Below are 17,655 nucleotides of genomic sequence, written 5' to 3' on the forward strand. Positions count from 1 at the left end.
GAAGGCAAACCCAGATGTTAAACGTCTTCTGAAGTTGGTGAGAGTAGATACACATGCATTATTCCGTTTGTGCTAATAATAACACAACCAGTGATGTTTTTTAAGTAAAAGGCTGTTGCAATGCAGATCCAAGACCACTGTTGAAAAACTCAATACGACCTCGAGTTTCCGCCTTGTGCTTACACTGCAGAAACTGTAAACCAATCAGGCAATAAATTGCTTGTCCCGGACATATTTTCTTCTTTTACTGGGGCGCTCCAAGATTAAGAGAAAAATATGGAAAAAGTATGATGTACTATTTTCTCTCTGTAGAAGTGGGTGGAACAGTCTCGTTAGTCTCATGAGCATGTGCATTTTACAGCGCAGAAACTTTCTATTCTTAAAAAAATGTCTGGGGGGTAAATTATATCTTTCTTTGGTTTTTAGGAGGTAACTGATTGACCTTTTTGTTGTTTCTGGAAATAAGTGATTGTTCTTTTTCTTTGTTTTTCAGAGAGCACCCTGAATTCCTCACGCCCGGGGCAGGAGTGTCAGATGTAATCACGGCTCGGACCCAGAGCATGGAGTCGACTTTACCACCGCAAATAGAAGGGGTGTAACTACCCTAGGGCGAGGTGGGGGGTGGCCCGGTGGAGGCATTGGGGTTAGCGTGCATGTTCACGCCCTTGTGTGTGTGTGTGTGTGTGTGTGTGAGTGTGTGTTGGCAGAGGTCTCAGAGGTCCTCTGGTGCAGGATGGATGCATGTGTGTGTGTGTCTGTGTGTATATTTAGAGGGGTGGGGGGATCTCAAGACAAGAGTGCCAGACAGTGCAGCCTCAGGACAAATTGCCCCCCAAAAAACTCGGTCACTGCACAGTGCACTCACACTTGTGCTTTGTGATGGAAAAAGCAAGGCGTGGAGGGGCGGCAAGAAGGGGGGGTATGTGTGTTTCATCATGGGAATAGCTGACACTCCACAGGGGCTCCATGCAACACCATTCTCCCAGGGCATCTCATCGGTCTCAGAAGGGGTATTCATATGTGTGTGTATGTGTGTGTCTGTGTGTGTGCGTGCGTGCATGTGTGTGTGTGTGTGTGTTTGTGTGTGTGTGTGTGTGTATATGTGTAGCCTATACTAGGTCATTGTCCCAAAAAGACAGTTTGCTTGATTCAGGGTGACAGATCTGGGGGGACAAGTCGTGAAGCCTAATAACAAGAAAAAGACCTGGAAAGTGTCATGGTTATAGAGAAGATCACTGCAAAATTAGAAAAAAACAATAGCTGCAGATCTCCCAACAAGCATAGGCCAATAACTTGAATCAATAATGAAACTAGCTGCAATAAAATGCCTGCAACAAAAAAGGTGGCTACGTTAGCCTAACCCTGCACTCCAGTCCAAACTCCCTCACGTAGGCTATATCTAACGACAACAAAAATCACTATTACGACTATTAGGCTTACTTTCTGCGCTACATAATACATAGTCCGCGTAAGGACCCTTAAAATCAGCCGTAATGTGATGTTTTGGTTTTGCTTTAACAGCTCCAACAACCCGTACGCCCCCATTCACAAAAAAAAAGATTGACGCATGCAGAGAATTACCACCGCCCATCCCGAAACCATTCACACACAGTCTTAACATACACACACACACTCACGCGTGGCCTACCTTCATATTCACGCATTTTCCCCAAGCTAATAACACCAGTAGGTTATAAGGCGATAATGGACGTGTTGGCACTATATGTTGCATTAAAGCCCAAGGCTCGGGGCAGTGCACTAAAAATAGCTCGGCAACAATCGGCATATAAACATCGCCCGTCCATTGCCCCCCTCCTCCTCCTCTCCCCTTCCAGCCTACACACTTCCCGCCACAGAGCAACAAACCGTATGGAAATGTTCAGCTAAATGGTTGTAAAATGTGAAATTACCCCTACCAGAAGTAGAAAAGAGTCGGGTTTGAAGGCAGGCGTGGAAAAATTAGCCAGGAAGCCGAAGCCAGAGCGGAGCGGGAGTGTAAACTTCGGCCGGACATTGTTTTGATGAATCCTGTGTCTTGTGTGCATCGCATCCCTGCCTGTATATCAACATCACAGCGCCGCGGCTACACATTCACCTCGCGAGGACACAAACACGAGCTCACCTGCACGCGCCTGGGCGGAAGCCAGTCGTCCCAACGTGCGTCCCGCGGGGGGGGCTCCTCTTTATTCCTCTCCCATGTACACTCTGTATTTTTTCCTCGGCGCAGGGTGTGAGGGGGGGCTGAACGAAGAAATTCATCTCCTGACAGATTCCGCCATACTGGATTTTTGTTACAGCCCCAGCGTCACATGGAGCGCCCCTACTTCCAGGGGCGGGCTTAGCCTGATGAAAAAAATGTTGATCATATCCTACTACTATAGTCCAGGCAAAATAGCGTTTTTCATAGAATAAATTGTAAAAGAATTTTTTTCAGCTCAGATCATTTCTATGAGGTGTCCAGAACAACATACTAAAAGTCCTAAGAAATCCTAGTTGGGGAAATATGTTTAATTCTCATCAATCCGAGATGTGTGCCAATAAGGCGAGACACCAATAAATCCCAATAGGGCTATTTTTTTCCTTTAGTCCTATCAAAATGAAACTTTACACAATGAAAGTATCCATGAAAATTTAAATGTTTTGTATTACAAGTTTCTTTGAAAATGAATTTTAATATGCAAATGAGCTATACACTAATCGTACATGCCCAAAATAAACCCAAATAGGCTTAATTTTTTCCTTTACTCCTACCACAATAAAACTTTACATAGTAAAAGTATACTTGAAAAGTAAAACATTTTGTATTACAAGTTTCTTTTTAAATGAATTTGAATATGCACATGAGCTCCACACTCATTGAATATCCAATCATCGTACTGCCAATGGGTGATGGCAATGCTGCTTTTAGACTGGCCTCTAACCTGAAAAACTGCCTGGCTTACTTATAACAGGTGCCTCTCATGAATTAGATCCCCCCCCCTAGCTAGTGTAATTTTTTACTTTTTTCAGTGCCATTCCCTTTCCAATGCCAAATAGACGAGACGTAGAATCACAGCCTGAAATGGCATGGAGAAAGAGGAGATTGTCAGACACCTTGGGACCAATTAACTCGCCTTTTGGAATTTTATTTATTTTGACTATCATTAATTCATTTTTATCAATACCAGTATTTTTTATATGAAATAACAGATTTTTGTTTATCAATTCCACATTTTTCTTTACCGGAAATCAATTGTTAAAACTGATAAAAAATAAATTATTTGACAACTTTTGTATGTGCAAAAGTTTGTGAACCCTGAGCTGCATTGCTTAAATTGAGCAGGTAAACACAATCAGATGGGCCAAATTGAGTGATGAAATAGACCAATGTAATGAGAGATCTTTAGGGAAGTAATTGGGCGGCACCAGATAAAACCAGGTCAGTTTAGGCTCACCAAAGTGAACCCATACAGATCAGACTTGCCAAAAGGGAAAGACAATCTCAGAGGATCTCAGGAAGAGAGATGTGATGTTGCACATTTGTCTAGGGACAGCTATACATTAATTTATTTGGTTCTTGTGCCATAAACAGCTTGTGTGCATTCAGATCAGCATGATGCAACAAGAGTACTAACAGGTCTGTGTCATCACCTACTGAGACTGTGTCTTTTGTTCTGGCAGAGGCAATGGCAGTTTGGACAATGAGCACATCTGCATTGTGCTTTGCATGGTTTGTGATACACCATTTTTTGTCTTACAAGTTTCTTTGAAAATGAATTTTAATATGCAAATGAGCTATGCACTAATCAAATATAGGCTACCCAAAATATATCTGCATAGGCTTAATTTTTTACCTTTACTCCTACCACATTAAAACTTTACACAATGAAAGTCTACATGAAAAGTAAAACATTTGTATTAGAAGTTACAATATAATGGTCAAGGCTTTCCAGAAGGGGTTGGTCGAACGTCAGAACGCATCGTCACATCGTACTGCAGAGCTTGAGTTGCCAAACACCTCAATGTTGAGTATATGCAGGATTCATCACTGGGATCAAGATCAATCATTGGAAGGAATGTTACTGAAGCTCTCCCAGGGTGTTCATCTAGAAGATGCAGGATCTGCATCATACCAGACCATGATGGCCTTTGAGAGTGAAGGAGTAGGGATGTCTTCCAGAAAACATCCAGCTGTGATGTTTTGTTATCTGCTGGCAACAGAGCCAGTGGCTGATAAACAATAGGTTCACGTATAGGAGGACTCATAAAGTACTGAATGTGTATGCAACCAACCGCAGCAATATCTGCAGCAGTCACTTGGATCTTTAAAGGAAAAAATGAAGCCTGTGCGGATATATTTTTGGGTAGCCTATATTTGATTAGTGCATAGCTCATTTGCATATTAAAATTCATTTTCAAAGAAACTTGCAAGATAAAAATGGTGTATCACAAACCATACAAAGCACGATGCAGATGTGCTCATTGTCCAAACTGCCATTGCCTCTGTCAGAACAAAAGACACAGTCTCAGTAGGTGATGACACAGACTTGTTAGTACTCTTGTTGCATCATGCTGATCTGAATGCACACAAGCTGTTTATGGCACCAGAACCAAAGAAAGCAACAAAAACAAGACGGATATGGTGCATAAAGTAGACAAAGGAGTTACTTGGTCCCAAGGTGTGTGACAATCTCCTCTCTCTCCATGCCATTTCAGACTGTGATTCTACATCTCGTCTATTTGGCATTGGAAAGGGAATGGCACTAGCCTGGAAATCCAGACCTGCCACTAGGCGCTGGCAAATTAAATGTGCTGCGCCTGTTGGTCTGGGCACTCTCCATTGAAGCTCATTAAATATGTCAAGAAATCCTGAGCTGCGTTTTAATTGGTTCTATCTGATATGGGCGGGCCAGAGCCCTATGTGTGGTGCTCTGGGGCCTTGACCCTTTACAATTTGGAAGACGGCACTCAAATCTTTCATTAGCAAGTAAGAGGAATGTTCTGTTTTGCCGACCGACCACGGCAAAAGTTCAATTTAGCAGTTAATCCCGCTGTTCGCTAAACGAACAGGGCTTAATACGTCACCTTGTTCATTGCTCTGATTGGTTGTAGTGCTATCAAATTGCGTGCAGTGGCATTTGAAGAGACAAATCTAATTCATGAGAGGCACCTGTTATACCCCTGGCAGGTAAGCCAGGCAGTTTCTCAGGTTAGAGGCCAGTCTAAAAGCAGCATTGCCATCACCCATTGGCAGTACGATGATTGGATATTCAATGAGTGTGGAGCTCATGTGCATATTCATATTCATTTAAAAAGAAACTTGTAATACAAAATGTTTTACTTTTCAAGTATACTTTTACTATGTAAAGTTTTATTGTGGTAGGAGTAAAGGAAAAAATTAAGCCTATTTGGGTTTATTTTGGGCATGTACGATTAGTGTATAGCTCATTTGCATATTAAAATTCATTTTCAAAGAAACTTGTAATACAAAACATTTAAATTTTCATGGATACTTTCATTGTGTAAAGTTTCATTTTGATAGGACTAAAGGAAAAAAATAGCCCTATTGGGATTTACTGGTGTCTCGCCTTATTGGCACACATCTCGGATTGATGAGAATTAAACATATTTCCCCAACTAGGATTTCTTAGGACTTTTAGTATGTTGTTCTGGACACCTCATAGAAATTATCTGAGCTGAAAAAAATTCTTTTACAATTTATTCTATTTTTGGCCCCAAAATGCCTTACTTTGCCTGGCCTACTAGTGCACAACGTGATAACGAGTGTCTTTATATATTTATATGTGGTGGACATGTTTGTAATCAAGGCTGTGTCATTAATAAATAAAACGTCTCGGGGCGTGTCCAGCAAAAATCACAAGCAATGGAAGAAGTAGCTAAACTTACAAGGTGGAAATTATCTGTTATTGCATCAAACATAGGGATAACCTACTTTAATTATTCATTATGCAGAATAGAGATAAATGCCTATTTTATAATTTTGTTGAAGCAGTCCTAAATGTGGAACTACTTTGAACTGCTAATAGCCTACTGCTGGTACGCTTGTAATAAGACAACATTTATTTGTTGGTTCTTATTGATAGATTTTTTTTCTAGCCTACTAACTAAAGTTACCTTATGTTGTGAAGTAAATAAATAGTTGTTACAATAACTGCCTCTGAATTAAATGAAAGTACAAGTATCTCTACATTGAAGTTGAGTAAATGTAGGAAATTAAGTAACTTACCTTCCATAATTAGAAATACCATAAAGATGCATTTCCCCTATTACTTTTTTCTTCCTTTATCCTGCTTTTTCATGCGTTTGAGTTAGTGTAACTGCTGCTGCTGCATAATAGTCATATAGGAGACTGTATGTCTGTGGGACACAGTAATGGGTTTTTAATAACATTTTCCTGCTCTGTGGCATTTTTATTGACCATGGCATCATTACTGCAACCTTGAATGTTGTTTTAGTCTCTTCTACTGTTTCTCTGGGACTCTATAGAGAGATTAAGGGACCTTTATCCTATTTTGTTGCAGTTTATCTCCAAAACATAATATCCAAATACTATAAATGACTTTATTCTAACTTTATAGCAACCTGTTGTCTTGTTCTTTATCCATCAGTATATTCTCTACTGCTACTCAGAGGTTAGTGCACACTAACCTATTTATACTTAATGCTATTTTTTCTCCATTGATCATAAAAGCTTTCATTTGAATTTGTGGATTTTATTCAAACCATTGTTTAAGGAAACTGATAGAAATTCAAGCCCATCAACTAAATCTATATATCGTAATCAATACAACTTGTTTAACATATCTTGCACATTTTATATTGTGTAATTACTGCATCTGTGTGCAATTATTGGTTATAGAAAGGAAAGCTATTTGCTGCCTCAGATCTATTGCAACCTTACTAGCCTTCCTTCCATTATTCAACACTTTCCATAACCACTGGTGGCGAAATGAAACAAACGTTGTTATCCAATTCCTGCTCATTGCAACATGAAACGCCTTTCCCCGCTGACTCCTCTAATGCAATATGCTTTTATTTCCATTACTTTATATTTGATTTGTGCGTATCAGTAGCCAGCCACAGGCAAAAAAGTGTGACAGCGCTGCCTGGTTGTGCTGACTTGATTACTGTAAGGTGCTAAGCAGTTTCTACATAGGCTACATCTGCAGGCAGAGACAGTGTTATTATTCACCGGGTGCAGGTAGACTACACAGAGCTGCTGAGTTAAATCTGCTCTCACTGTATGCCTCTCATAACCCCAGGCTCCTTTGACGGCTAAGTGAAGTTCACAGAGAAACTTTTGAAGGAGTAGAAGTTGATGAAACATGACAGATGTTCAGAGCTAGTGTGCCATTCAGGAAAGGAAAGCATCATTAAACTATGCCTGTATAATTTGACACACACACAACCTCACTAACATAACCCTTTAACGCTTTATTCAGATGCCCTTACTTTATTAAACCCTGACCTTCCCTGCAGCTCACCACTTTTATTACTGTAAAACAGTCTTTTTTTAATATATATTATTCTTTTTAACTCTGTCCCCGAGCTTTGGGTACACGCTGCATTTATTAATCAAGGTTGCTCCCCTTTTGGAGCAGACAGGGGGAGGCGCATTGAGACAGCCGTATCCATGGCAACAGAGGATTATGATGTGTGTAGTAGAGCTGGAGTTTGGGTTATGTAAGGCGTGTTGGAGGCATCTCGGACGATGGGTAAAGTCTTTAGGCCTCGCCCTTGTTGGACTCCTTCCTCTGTATGAATACACATATAAGATACAAAGTTCTGTTTACATTATACAAAAATCCCTGCAACTAAATGATATCCTAAAGTACCAAACCTGCCCCAAGCTAGGCATAAAAATCAGGATGCAAAAGTCATTGGGAATCAATCTGTAGTCACAATGACTGTCGATAGTAAGTTCAGACACACACACACCTTCTGTAGAAAAGCACAAAGTTTGCACTCAAACTGGTCACACACACCTGAATCTGCATAATTTCTGACACAGACAGCATAAAAACACTCACATGTGTATACGTTGCATGAGTGTGTGAGAGCGTGTCCAGCAGCGGTGATGTCAAAGCAGGGATTAGATTGGCTTATATTGCCCAGAGCAGCACATTTGCAATTCACTGAACATCGCATTGGGGTTGCCAAATCGCTGATTATGTTAGTTTAACTGTCACCTCCTTCCACTCCAGGTTTACATCTAGTGTCTGTGGCTGCACGTCCTCTGATTTGGAGCATGATGCCTTTAAAGAAAAAAGCATCTCAGTACCTTACATGGCTCCTGCTAAAAACACAGATCCTGAGTAATGATGGTCCAAAAATACACCATGTTTTCTGGCCAGCGGCTGGGAAAGGAGCAGCAGTGCACTCTGGGTTGGGAAAGTCAACAGGCGAGCAGGCACACAGCCACCGCTCTGCTACCACCACAGACACATCACACACAGGGCTGTGGACCAGACACTCACACACACACACACACACACACACACACACACACACACACGCACACACACACACACACACACACAACTGGCTTCTAGTGGTTTGAGAAGGGAAGCCGTCATCTCACCCAACACAGTCCCACATGAGTCAGACGCAGCGTGCGGACAAAAGCAGGCAGACCTCAGTGTCATAAAGAAGCTTTGCTGCGCCAGCAAATACATAAAAAAGAAACACTTGTAAACATCTCACGGTGCATTAGAGACAACTTTGCTGCATAAATCGATTGCATTGAGCAAATTAAGGCTTTTCCCCTGCATGTAAAGTTACTTACAATTAAAAGAAAAACGACACATAAAATATTTCCAGGATGCTGTGAAACTGGGGAGAAAAGAGAGCAAAAAAGGAGCCATATAGTTATTTTTCTTAAAAAAGAAAAGAATAGAGAAACACAGTCAAGGCTTCTTATAGTCGAGCCAGTTGGTCTAAAACTTTCCATCAAAGCCTTACCGAGCTGCATGGAGTAATTACCTCTCACACAGCAACAGCTCCCAGGCCTTATTAATGATACTGTTGTGTGTGTGTGTGTGTGTGTGTGTGTGTGTGTGTGTGTGTGTGTGTGTGTGTGTGTGTGTGTGTGTGTGTGTGTGTGTGTGTGTGTGTGTGTGTGTGTGTGTGTAAAAGGTGCACACAAACACACACACGTACAAAGAAAACTTGGACATGGAGGTATACAGTATATTCATCTACTTTCTGTTTTTGTGTGTGTCTGTGTGTGCGTGCGTGCCTGCCTGCCTGCGTGCGTGCGTGCCCGCGTGTGTGTGTAGCTATAAAGTAACAGAACCCCGGAGTGTCCTGCTTTCTTCAGACATAAAGCAGCTTCGCCGGTCGTGATAAAGCGAGACGTGTTGTTATGACGGGGGTCGCTCCTGGTCTGTGCTGCTGCTGTCCTGATGACGGCAGAGGGGAGGCCCACCCAACGTGCTTCTCCGGAGCGTCTGGGTAAAAAAAAACATTTTAAAAAGGCACATTTTACAAACTGGAGTACTCACAAGAAAAGAAAAGAAAAATACTGACAATGAAAAATCCTCCAGTCTGCTGCTACACCCAAAGGCATCCTTCATAGCTGGAAATTCAGATTCAAATAATTTCTGACCCCTGCTAACATATTTTATTAACTGCAAATTAAGACTCTGTCTGTGTGTTATTAGAATCATTCATTTGACTAGAATTCGACTTGCACTGTAACCAAAATAAGAATTTTCCTATCTATGAGTTCAGCACAAATAAAACAATTTAAAAACACTACATCAAGTGAAAGGTACGTAAGTAAATGTGCTTTGTCTCTTTCCAATAATGGAAAGTGTCAATTATGTGACTTTTACTAACAGGGCACAACGGACATACTGCAAATCTAAACTTTACATGGAGAAAATATATAAAAAGGAAGAGACCAAAGTGCTGAAATAATTTTTTTCTCAGCATATGATTGATATTTCTGTGGATATCTTTTTTGCTCGGGGAGACAGAATCACATGTCTCCTGAGGTCAGACCAGCTCCTAAAGCTACATGGCATTTCCTGTGGCTTCTTTAAGAATCCCCCATAAGTCTTTGACTTTTTATTGGAGGCTGTGAGTGTCTCATGATGGTGGAGCTGCTGTTTGAAGGGCTTTTTCATTGGGGAACCTACTTTTGACTTCTTGTCATGTTTAGCTATGAAAATGTGTTAATTTAATCCCAAACCAGAAGGAAATATCAGCTATTGAATCAGTATTTGAACATCCTCCTTAAAATCAACCTCTCACAAAAATTACCAAAATATTGATTAATGATCCCAAAGTTACACAACAATTGTTTAGGCCTTTAAGTTATGTGAACAGGAGTGTGAATGATGCCCAAGAAGGAAATTACAAACTTAAAACGTAAATCTCAAATTACAAACGTAAATCTCTCACTCAGAGCAGATTTAAAACGTCCAATTAACATAGGCCTACAACCTGATGTTTCCACATCTCGCCTCTTGTATTTTATTTATTCCAGTAGGGAAAAGGCTTGAAATGAAGGGGGCTGCCTGTAAAACTTATTTGGCCATGCAAGTCCCTGAGCTCCCTGCTAGTAGCAGTATCTTGCCACCTTAGCAAGATACGTTAAAATCCACCCACCCAAAGAAAACTTGAAACTGTGTTGTGTTCATTTTAAAAAAATTAAAGGGGAAGAGAGCTCAAACTGCTCGACTTCTCGCAAACATCCCTAAATATGATGAGCTTAGAAGGAGAAGTCATCTCTCCTTCTTCCCTCACTGCAGGGAGGTTAAAGGTCAGGTTTAGCTGGCACTGATCCATTTTCATTCTGTACCAAGGACACTTCTGAGGACGACGAGTTGTGAGTGATGGCCTCACTAAGAGTTCAATTACACTATTTAAAAAAAAAAACACCGCAATGCACACCCTTAACCTTCACTCCAGGTTAATAAAAGTCAGCATTACACCAGTGTTGAAGCAGATAATGACGAGGGTGATTCATATGTGTCAAAGGCAAAGTTCTAACTGGTGTGATCACAAAATGGTCATGAAAAATTAACGATTTATGTCCTAACAAAGACGTAAAAAAAATGCAAGCGTAATCACATTGTAAGAGACGGAAACTGACGGAAAGGGGACGTGTCACTGTTACGATCACTCAATGAGGAACATATTGCAGTGATATTTTAAGAGCAAGCGGAGTGGCCATGGATTTTTTATTTTTTTGCACATGGGGACTTTTGCTTCCCAGGCAGCTTTTCAAGTAAAACCGCAGAAAGGAAATTATTATCTTCACGGCGCTGCTGATGCTTATGATTATAGTGATGAATGAGTTGACTTATATTATAACATGAAAAAAGACAAGTGTAGTAGTGACTTATTTAAAGCATTTCATTTAACAAATGTGTTTTTATCCTTGTGGAAGCTAAAAAAAAACATTAATTCTTGCCACCTTGTCAAGTCAAGTAATTATATATTTAATGTAATTGCAATAGACGGAAGTTTTTTGTACACAAAACATATAAAGTAGGCATTTAATATAAGATATAGGAAACAAAATAAAAAATTATTCTTAAAACGACCTAGGCAAATGTTTTGTCTTAGTTGTATTATGCTATCATGTAACAAGAAGCAGTCGGTAGAAAAACAACCTTCATACATAACAAGTTCGTTCATTGTTAATGATAATGTTTATGAGGACAAATTAAACAATAATGGGTTGAAACCTCGTTATAAAACCATTTCCACTCACATGCGGTACCTCCTGAGCTGTAGCCCATTACCACGGGTTCTTGCGGTACAACAGCGCCATCTCGTGTCCTTGTAGTTGAATTGCGCTAGAGGTTTGAACGTGTGCGTCAGACGTCATCAGCACGCGCCTATCTCCTCGCCATACTCGCTGCAACGTGAGGGAAAACAACATGTCGAGGCAGCTAGTTTGACATTTTTTGTTACTGTTTCTCTACATTTTAAACATTTTCTGCAACGTTACCGTCTGAACGTGTAACTTATACCCACGCCAGGACTCTGTAAAAGCTAAAAGCATTACTGGCTCGCGGTAGTTTGGGCAGTTTGTGGCCCGTTGACGGTACTATGGACGACACGGGAGAAAACACCGTCAATCTCTACGGAGATGAGGAAATTATTGAAGTCATCGACCTCAACGAGTTAGAGCCCGGTCCAGGTGGGTTACACACATGTTTACAACTCTTTAAGTCACCGTTTGTAATTATTACCTTAAATCTCACACTGTGACAACCCCTGTTGCGATAGACATATGTTTTTTGGTGACAGGAATTAGACCTAAAAGAAATTGCAGCAAATAAAATTGCCTTAGATAGCTGTAGAGGTACCTGTTCAAATCAGTGGCATTGCCGAGGTTCCCCTGAGCAAGGCAATGAACTCCCTAATAGCTCCTATATGGGACCTGCAGCAACTTAACTCTGACATTTCTCCATGTATTAAAGTTATAGGTCTTGTTTAGACATGTGTATGTCTGTTAAAATTAAAAACTAAACTAGTTTAAGTCTCAACAAGTATTAAATCTTACCTGCCTGAAGTTGTAGGAGCCTTCATAACTGTGTGTCTTTGTCTATCTTTTCCCCCTCGCTGTCAGATGATTTGGCCGACGACCTGGAGGACGTGGACTTTGATGACGCCGCCGACGACGCCTGCAGCGAAGGCTGGGAGACGGAGGACGAGATGGAGGCCGAGGTGGAACAAGACGACAGCGAGTTCACCTTCTCTAAACACACCGGTAAACATCTGATTTTAGCCTTCGGGGTTCATCTATTGACTATCAGTCTGTTAAATAAATGTTTGGAAAGTAACATCTCTCCCCTACTCTGCCTCAGGCTCGGTGTTTTGCGTGAGTTTGGACCCTGCGACCAACAGCCTGGCTGTGACGGGAGGAGAGGATGACAAGGCGTACGTGTGGAGGCTCAGCGACGGGGAAGTCCTGTTGGAGTGCACGGGTGAGTGACTGAGGGCCGTGCTCACACCACATGTGTGAAGACCTTTTTTTTTTCTTGGTTTTCTTTTGGTGTTTCACTGCAGCTTTTTACATCCCAACATAGCTTTAACATTGAAATACTTTACCAAACTGTGGCGCCTAAAGAAATCAAATGTTTTGTCCTTTTTTTCTCCGCAGGGCACAAAGACTCTGTAACATGCGCCGTGTTCAGCCATGACTCCTCCATGGTGGCATCAGGCGACATGAGCGGCTTGATCAAAGTGTGGAAAGTGGAAAGCAAAGAGGAGATCTGGTCCTTCGAAGTGGGAGACCTGGAGGTAAACAGTGTGTTTGTGTGTGCACGCATGTTCACGTGTGTGTGCGTGTTTTAAAGAAAGTACTTTAAAACACACTCAGCCTGAATGCGCATTTGTGTGTGTGTTTTGTTTGTGCATCTGTAAGCACTTGTGTGAATACCTTTTTTATTGGGGCTGAAGGAATTTTTTGAGGGTGACCACTCAGGCTGAGAATTTGCAGTCTTGTGAAGGAAGTGAATCATTAGAACCCCTTCCTCAACCGCGACTGCTGAGTTTCCCTTTAGCAATCCACACACACACACAAACACACACATACACACACACACACACACACACACACAGTAAATGATAATTATAAGATTTTCTCGTTGGCACCCGGTACAGTGGAAACTACAGGATAATGATAATGTCTATTTAAGTGGCTGTTGATTGTCGGTCGTCTCCTCCTCTTCCTCCTCAGTGGTTGGAGTGGCATCCCTGCGCTCCGGTGCTGCTGGCGGGCACGGACGACGGCAACGTGTGGATGTGGAAGATCCCCTCGGGAGACTGTAAGACCTTCCAGAGCTCTGCGTGCCAGTCCACCAGCGGCAAAATCCTCCCCGATGGTGAGAAAGGGGAAAAAAGCATTATGGAATTTCTTTAAAGATTTAAGATCAAATGACTGCAAAAGAGAAACTAATACAATGGTAAGGGTGTCAGAAATGTACTTTTACAATTTCCATTTCTTCCCCGCAGGTAAACGGGCTGTGGTGGGTTACGACAACGGGACAGTACGAGTTTGGGATTTGAAGCAGGGAAACGCCATCCACGTCATTAAAGGTGAGTCCTGGCAGTTCACATACATTCTTTAAATGTAGCCTTTTAGTAGATGTTTGTAGTTTCATCCTCTAGATTTCACTTTAAAGGCATCACATTGTTTCCCCGAACATAGTTACGAAGTTGTACACAAACAGGAAAACGGAAGTGAAACTATAACCGTATCAGAGCAGCAGCCCAATAAAACAGTCAAGAGCAGCAGCCCAATAAAATCACTGTAAACAAATTACGTAAGACTGTTTTTGGGGAAAGAAGTTTAAAATGGGTTTTATTCCAAGACTTTTAAAAAGTCTACTTTCACAGTCAATAGTCCTGATTTATATAGCAGTCTTTGATCATGAATCTGTTTATATTTGATAAGTGTCAGGAAAATCCACATGAATATTGGGTTGATATTTTATTTTGGCCTCATTCACTAGGTCAGGACCAACACCAGGGGGCGCTGACCTGCCTGGCGAGCAACAAGGACGGCTCTCTGGTGCTGACGGGCTCAGTGGACGGTTGGGCCAAGATCATCAACACTGCCACAGGCAAGGTGGGTGTCGTAACATTAGACGGATAACAAGGGTCTAGTTAAAGAACATAAAGAGTGGCACATGTAAAAGTAGCTGCAGCCCTTTAGACATCCTGTTATCGTAAAACTAAAAGTGCTCATCAACTTTACATTTGTGTGTATGTGAAGGTGGTCGGATCGTTTTCTCTGGACGGAATCAAAGCCCAAGGACCAAAAGACGATGCGGATACCAACTCTGTGGAATCTGTGGGCTTCTGCAACATGTGAGCCAAGTCCTTTGCTGTGTATCAGGATGAGAGGGGCTGTTTCGCTATGAAGGAAAATTAATCCGTTATACAACAAATCTGAACTTGAGGCACAAAGAGCTTGTAGGTTACAGTAGGGTACCGTGCTCTTTGTGCCAAACATAGTTTCACAGCTCTGCTCCGGTTTCTTTAACGCTGCATGTCTTGTTGTTTGCAGCCTGCCTCTCATAGCTGTGGCCTACCTGGACGGGACGCTGGCCATATACGACATCTCCTCACAGGTCCTGAGGCACAGATGCCAACATGAGGTAACAAGCAGCAGACAAGAGGGAGAGTATGTTTGTGAGTGTGTGTGTGTGTGTAGTTTAGTTCCCATGGATTCTCACCTGTCTTAACTCTGTATACTGTACGGAGGCTTTGCAGACGTATCACAAATCTCCTAACCACTAAGCGACCACTTCAGGCGCCGTCTGGGAGGTCTAGCTGAGTTTATGTTGCTGTGCAGATAATGTCTTAACATGTACATACAGAGACACCTGAAAGAGAGGTTTTAGCTTTTTTTAATTAATTTTTTAGAAAAAATAATGTATTAAATTAACCAGCTTCTAATAAATGTGTGTTAACTACGTAGAATTGCAGATGCGCTTTAAAAACAAGATCGTGAATGTCAGCAAACCTAGCTACTTTATTGAAAGTCATTACAGATTTAAGAGGTAGAACATTTGAGATGTTCACAGCTAAAAATGTCTCTCTGTGACACCTTGCAGGCCGGCATTGTTCACCTACAGTGGGAGGAGTCTTCTTCGGTGGTGTCCACCTGCTGCTTAGACGGTGCCCTGCGCTTATGGGACGCTCGCTCCGGCAGCATAGTGTCAGAGTACCACGGACACACAGCAGAAATCCTTCACTTCACTATCAACAGGTAACACTTTACATCCACTATGTCCTTATAGATAGTATAATGGCATGTAATTATCCATCAATGTTTCTTCAATCACTAAATCATGCTGATCCCAACTATCTTTTCAGGGAAGCAACTCTCGCAGTCACCGCTTCAGGAGACAACCAGGCGAAGGTTTTCTGCCTCCAAAGACCCGACCGGTAAACCGAGCAGGAAGGAAGGAGGGCAGGGAATAAGAGAAGAGGAAATATTTCAGGAGAAACTACAAACTTTTGACCATCTAAATTTGTATTCTCTAGCACTAGAGAATATGTTTTTCTTTCCCTTTTGGATTTTAAAGTGTTGTGTGGTCTCCATCTTATATGCCTGCTTCAGTAGGATTGTAGCATCCGAAAAATAATTAATTTCTGTTTTCATCAGTACTTCACTTGTGCTCAATTGGCAGATGTTCAGTCTGATTCAATCACAACTGAAGTAACTGATGAAAGGAGCTTATGAACTTCCAAATCTGATTATTTCAAACAAGCATTTCCTTTCTTCGAAGAAGGCTTATTTTCAAGAATCAGATCGCCTATACAGAAATGCAAGAGTGATACATAACAGTGTTTGTCTTTGACGTCCCCTTTAATGTTCTATCCAAAATGTTTTTGAGATAAAACATGACACAGAAAAGGGGAATTTCCTTTGGTTTCCATTTTAATTTTCTCCTTAATTGGAGTTTTTTGTTCGCCAAATGTCAAGACAAAATGTCCTACCTTATCTTTTGAGTACGTACGTCGGTGCGTGCATGTGTGTGCGGTCTTCCAGTTCTCTAACTGAGAGTTCAGTCTATTATCTTGCCAATTTGTTGGGGATGTGAGCTCAAGTGTAAATACAAAATAATAAACGATATCATTTCTTCTGGGAAACCATGACGATTTGGTTCGTCATTTAATAACCCTCCCCATGTCTCTCTTCTAACACTTAAAACCCATCTGCATCTGAGAAAAACTGTTTATACTCTACAGATCTATTTTGGTCTGTATACGAGTTAAGATAAGAAGACGCTCATACTTAAAGGAAGTGGTTTTGTGGGTCACGATCACATTCGGAGAGCTGAGATAAAAGAGGCAACCTACTTTGAAATGGTTCTAGAATCAATTGGGCTTCTTCCTTGTTTAGACTTCAAATTGTCTGATTCAGTTTCTATCATATATGACTAAAGGGACGCTTAAGGACGTTCCTAAAGCACAGCTTAGGTGTGATTCAAGGTAGAAGATTGTAAATGCGAAGATGGAGAGCACAATCGTACAGAAAGGTCAAAATGTAGTGCTTTTCTTGAATAATTGAATAGATATGTGTATTTGTACTTAAATGTGCAATAGTTACAGGGAAATATAGTGGTTCAATCAACCCATCTATTAGTTTAATTCACGGTTTTGCGTTTGCATTTGATCGACTTTACTCAAAAGACTAATTGACTAATTTTGATAACATTTTACCTTCAGTTCCCTCATTTAGCATTCTGGATAATTAGATACATATTTTAACAACACACTATAATGTAGTCGTAAGCAAATATAATGGATAGTTATAATGTATTTGCTCACCATACAGCGCCTCCTGTGGACACGTATGAGTGGAGATTTCTGTATAAACACATTAGATGATAATAAAGTAAACATGGCTTTACACTGAATAAATACACACTCAGAATTGCCCTCAAAGCTGGTTTCAACTTGATTATTATGTGTTAGAAACTATGTTCATCTACTGTTTATGAATTCTAAATTGGCAGACTGAAAGTACTTAACATACCTACAAATATTTGTTAAGTATTTTCATTATAACATTGAAAAACAAGTATTCAGATGACTTAAGTTTTATTGATCAAGTCAAATTTTTATTTAGGTAATGTTCAGTCTTGATTTCAGATTTTCTTTATAAGGGGAAAACAC

General features: G+C 41.0%; 2 protein-coding genes across 3 annotated transcripts in view; one reads left to right on the forward strand and one right to left on the reverse strand.

The window, feature by feature from the left end:
• LOC307269975 (histone deacetylase 4-like) overlaps nucleotides 1–2,270 on the reverse strand; it is a gene marked incomplete at its 5' end in the record, with an annotated part of 49,166 nt that extends 46,896 nt beyond the window's left edge. Inside the window, one exon of one of the 2 annotated variants that reach the window (XM_080053082.1) lies at nucleotides 2,123–2,270. Of the gene's footprint in view, nucleotides 1–1,916; nucleotides 2,017–2,122 lie in introns of those variants that run through there. The other variant, XM_080053083.1, reaches the window with a different exon arrangement.
• Nucleotides 2,271–11,873: 9,603 nt separating this feature from the next.
• Nucleotides 11,874–17,382, forward strand: aamp (angio-associated, migratory cell protein). The gene is made up of 11 exons (XM_080052728.1): nucleotides 11,874–12,157; nucleotides 12,590–12,730; nucleotides 12,828–12,947; nucleotides 13,124–13,263; nucleotides 13,703–13,847; nucleotides 13,978–14,061; nucleotides 14,478–14,593; nucleotides 14,741–14,835; nucleotides 15,035–15,125; nucleotides 15,585–15,739; nucleotides 15,847–17,382. Exons 1-11 carry the CDS (start codon nucleotides 12,067–12,069, stop codon nucleotides 15,920–15,922), a joined length of 1,254 nt encoding a protein of 417 aa, XP_079908854.1. The 5' UTR covers nucleotides 11,874–12,066; the 3' UTR covers nucleotides 15,923–17,382.
• The last annotated feature ends 273 nt before the right edge of the window (nucleotides 17,383–17,655 follow it).

The sequence above is a fragment of the Ammodytes marinus genome (genome assembly GCF_949987685.1).
Source record: "Ammodytes marinus genome assembly, chromosome: 24".
NCBI lineage: Eukaryota > Metazoa > Chordata > Actinopteri > Uranoscopiformes > Ammodytidae > Ammodytes > Ammodytes marinus.

Coding starts and splice junctions, on each gene's coding strand:
- aamp (XM_080052728.1), top strand. CDS start 12,067: ATGGACGACACGGGAGAAAACACCGTCAATCTCTACGGAGATGAGGAA. Junction 13,264..13,702: donor TCGAAGTGGGAGACCTGGAG/GTAAACAGTGTG, acceptor CTTCCTCCTCAG/TGGTTGGAGTGGCATCCCTG. Junction 15,740..15,846: donor CTTCACTTCACTATCAACAG/GTAACACTTTAC, acceptor CTATCTTTTCAG/GGAAGCAACTCTCGCAGTCA.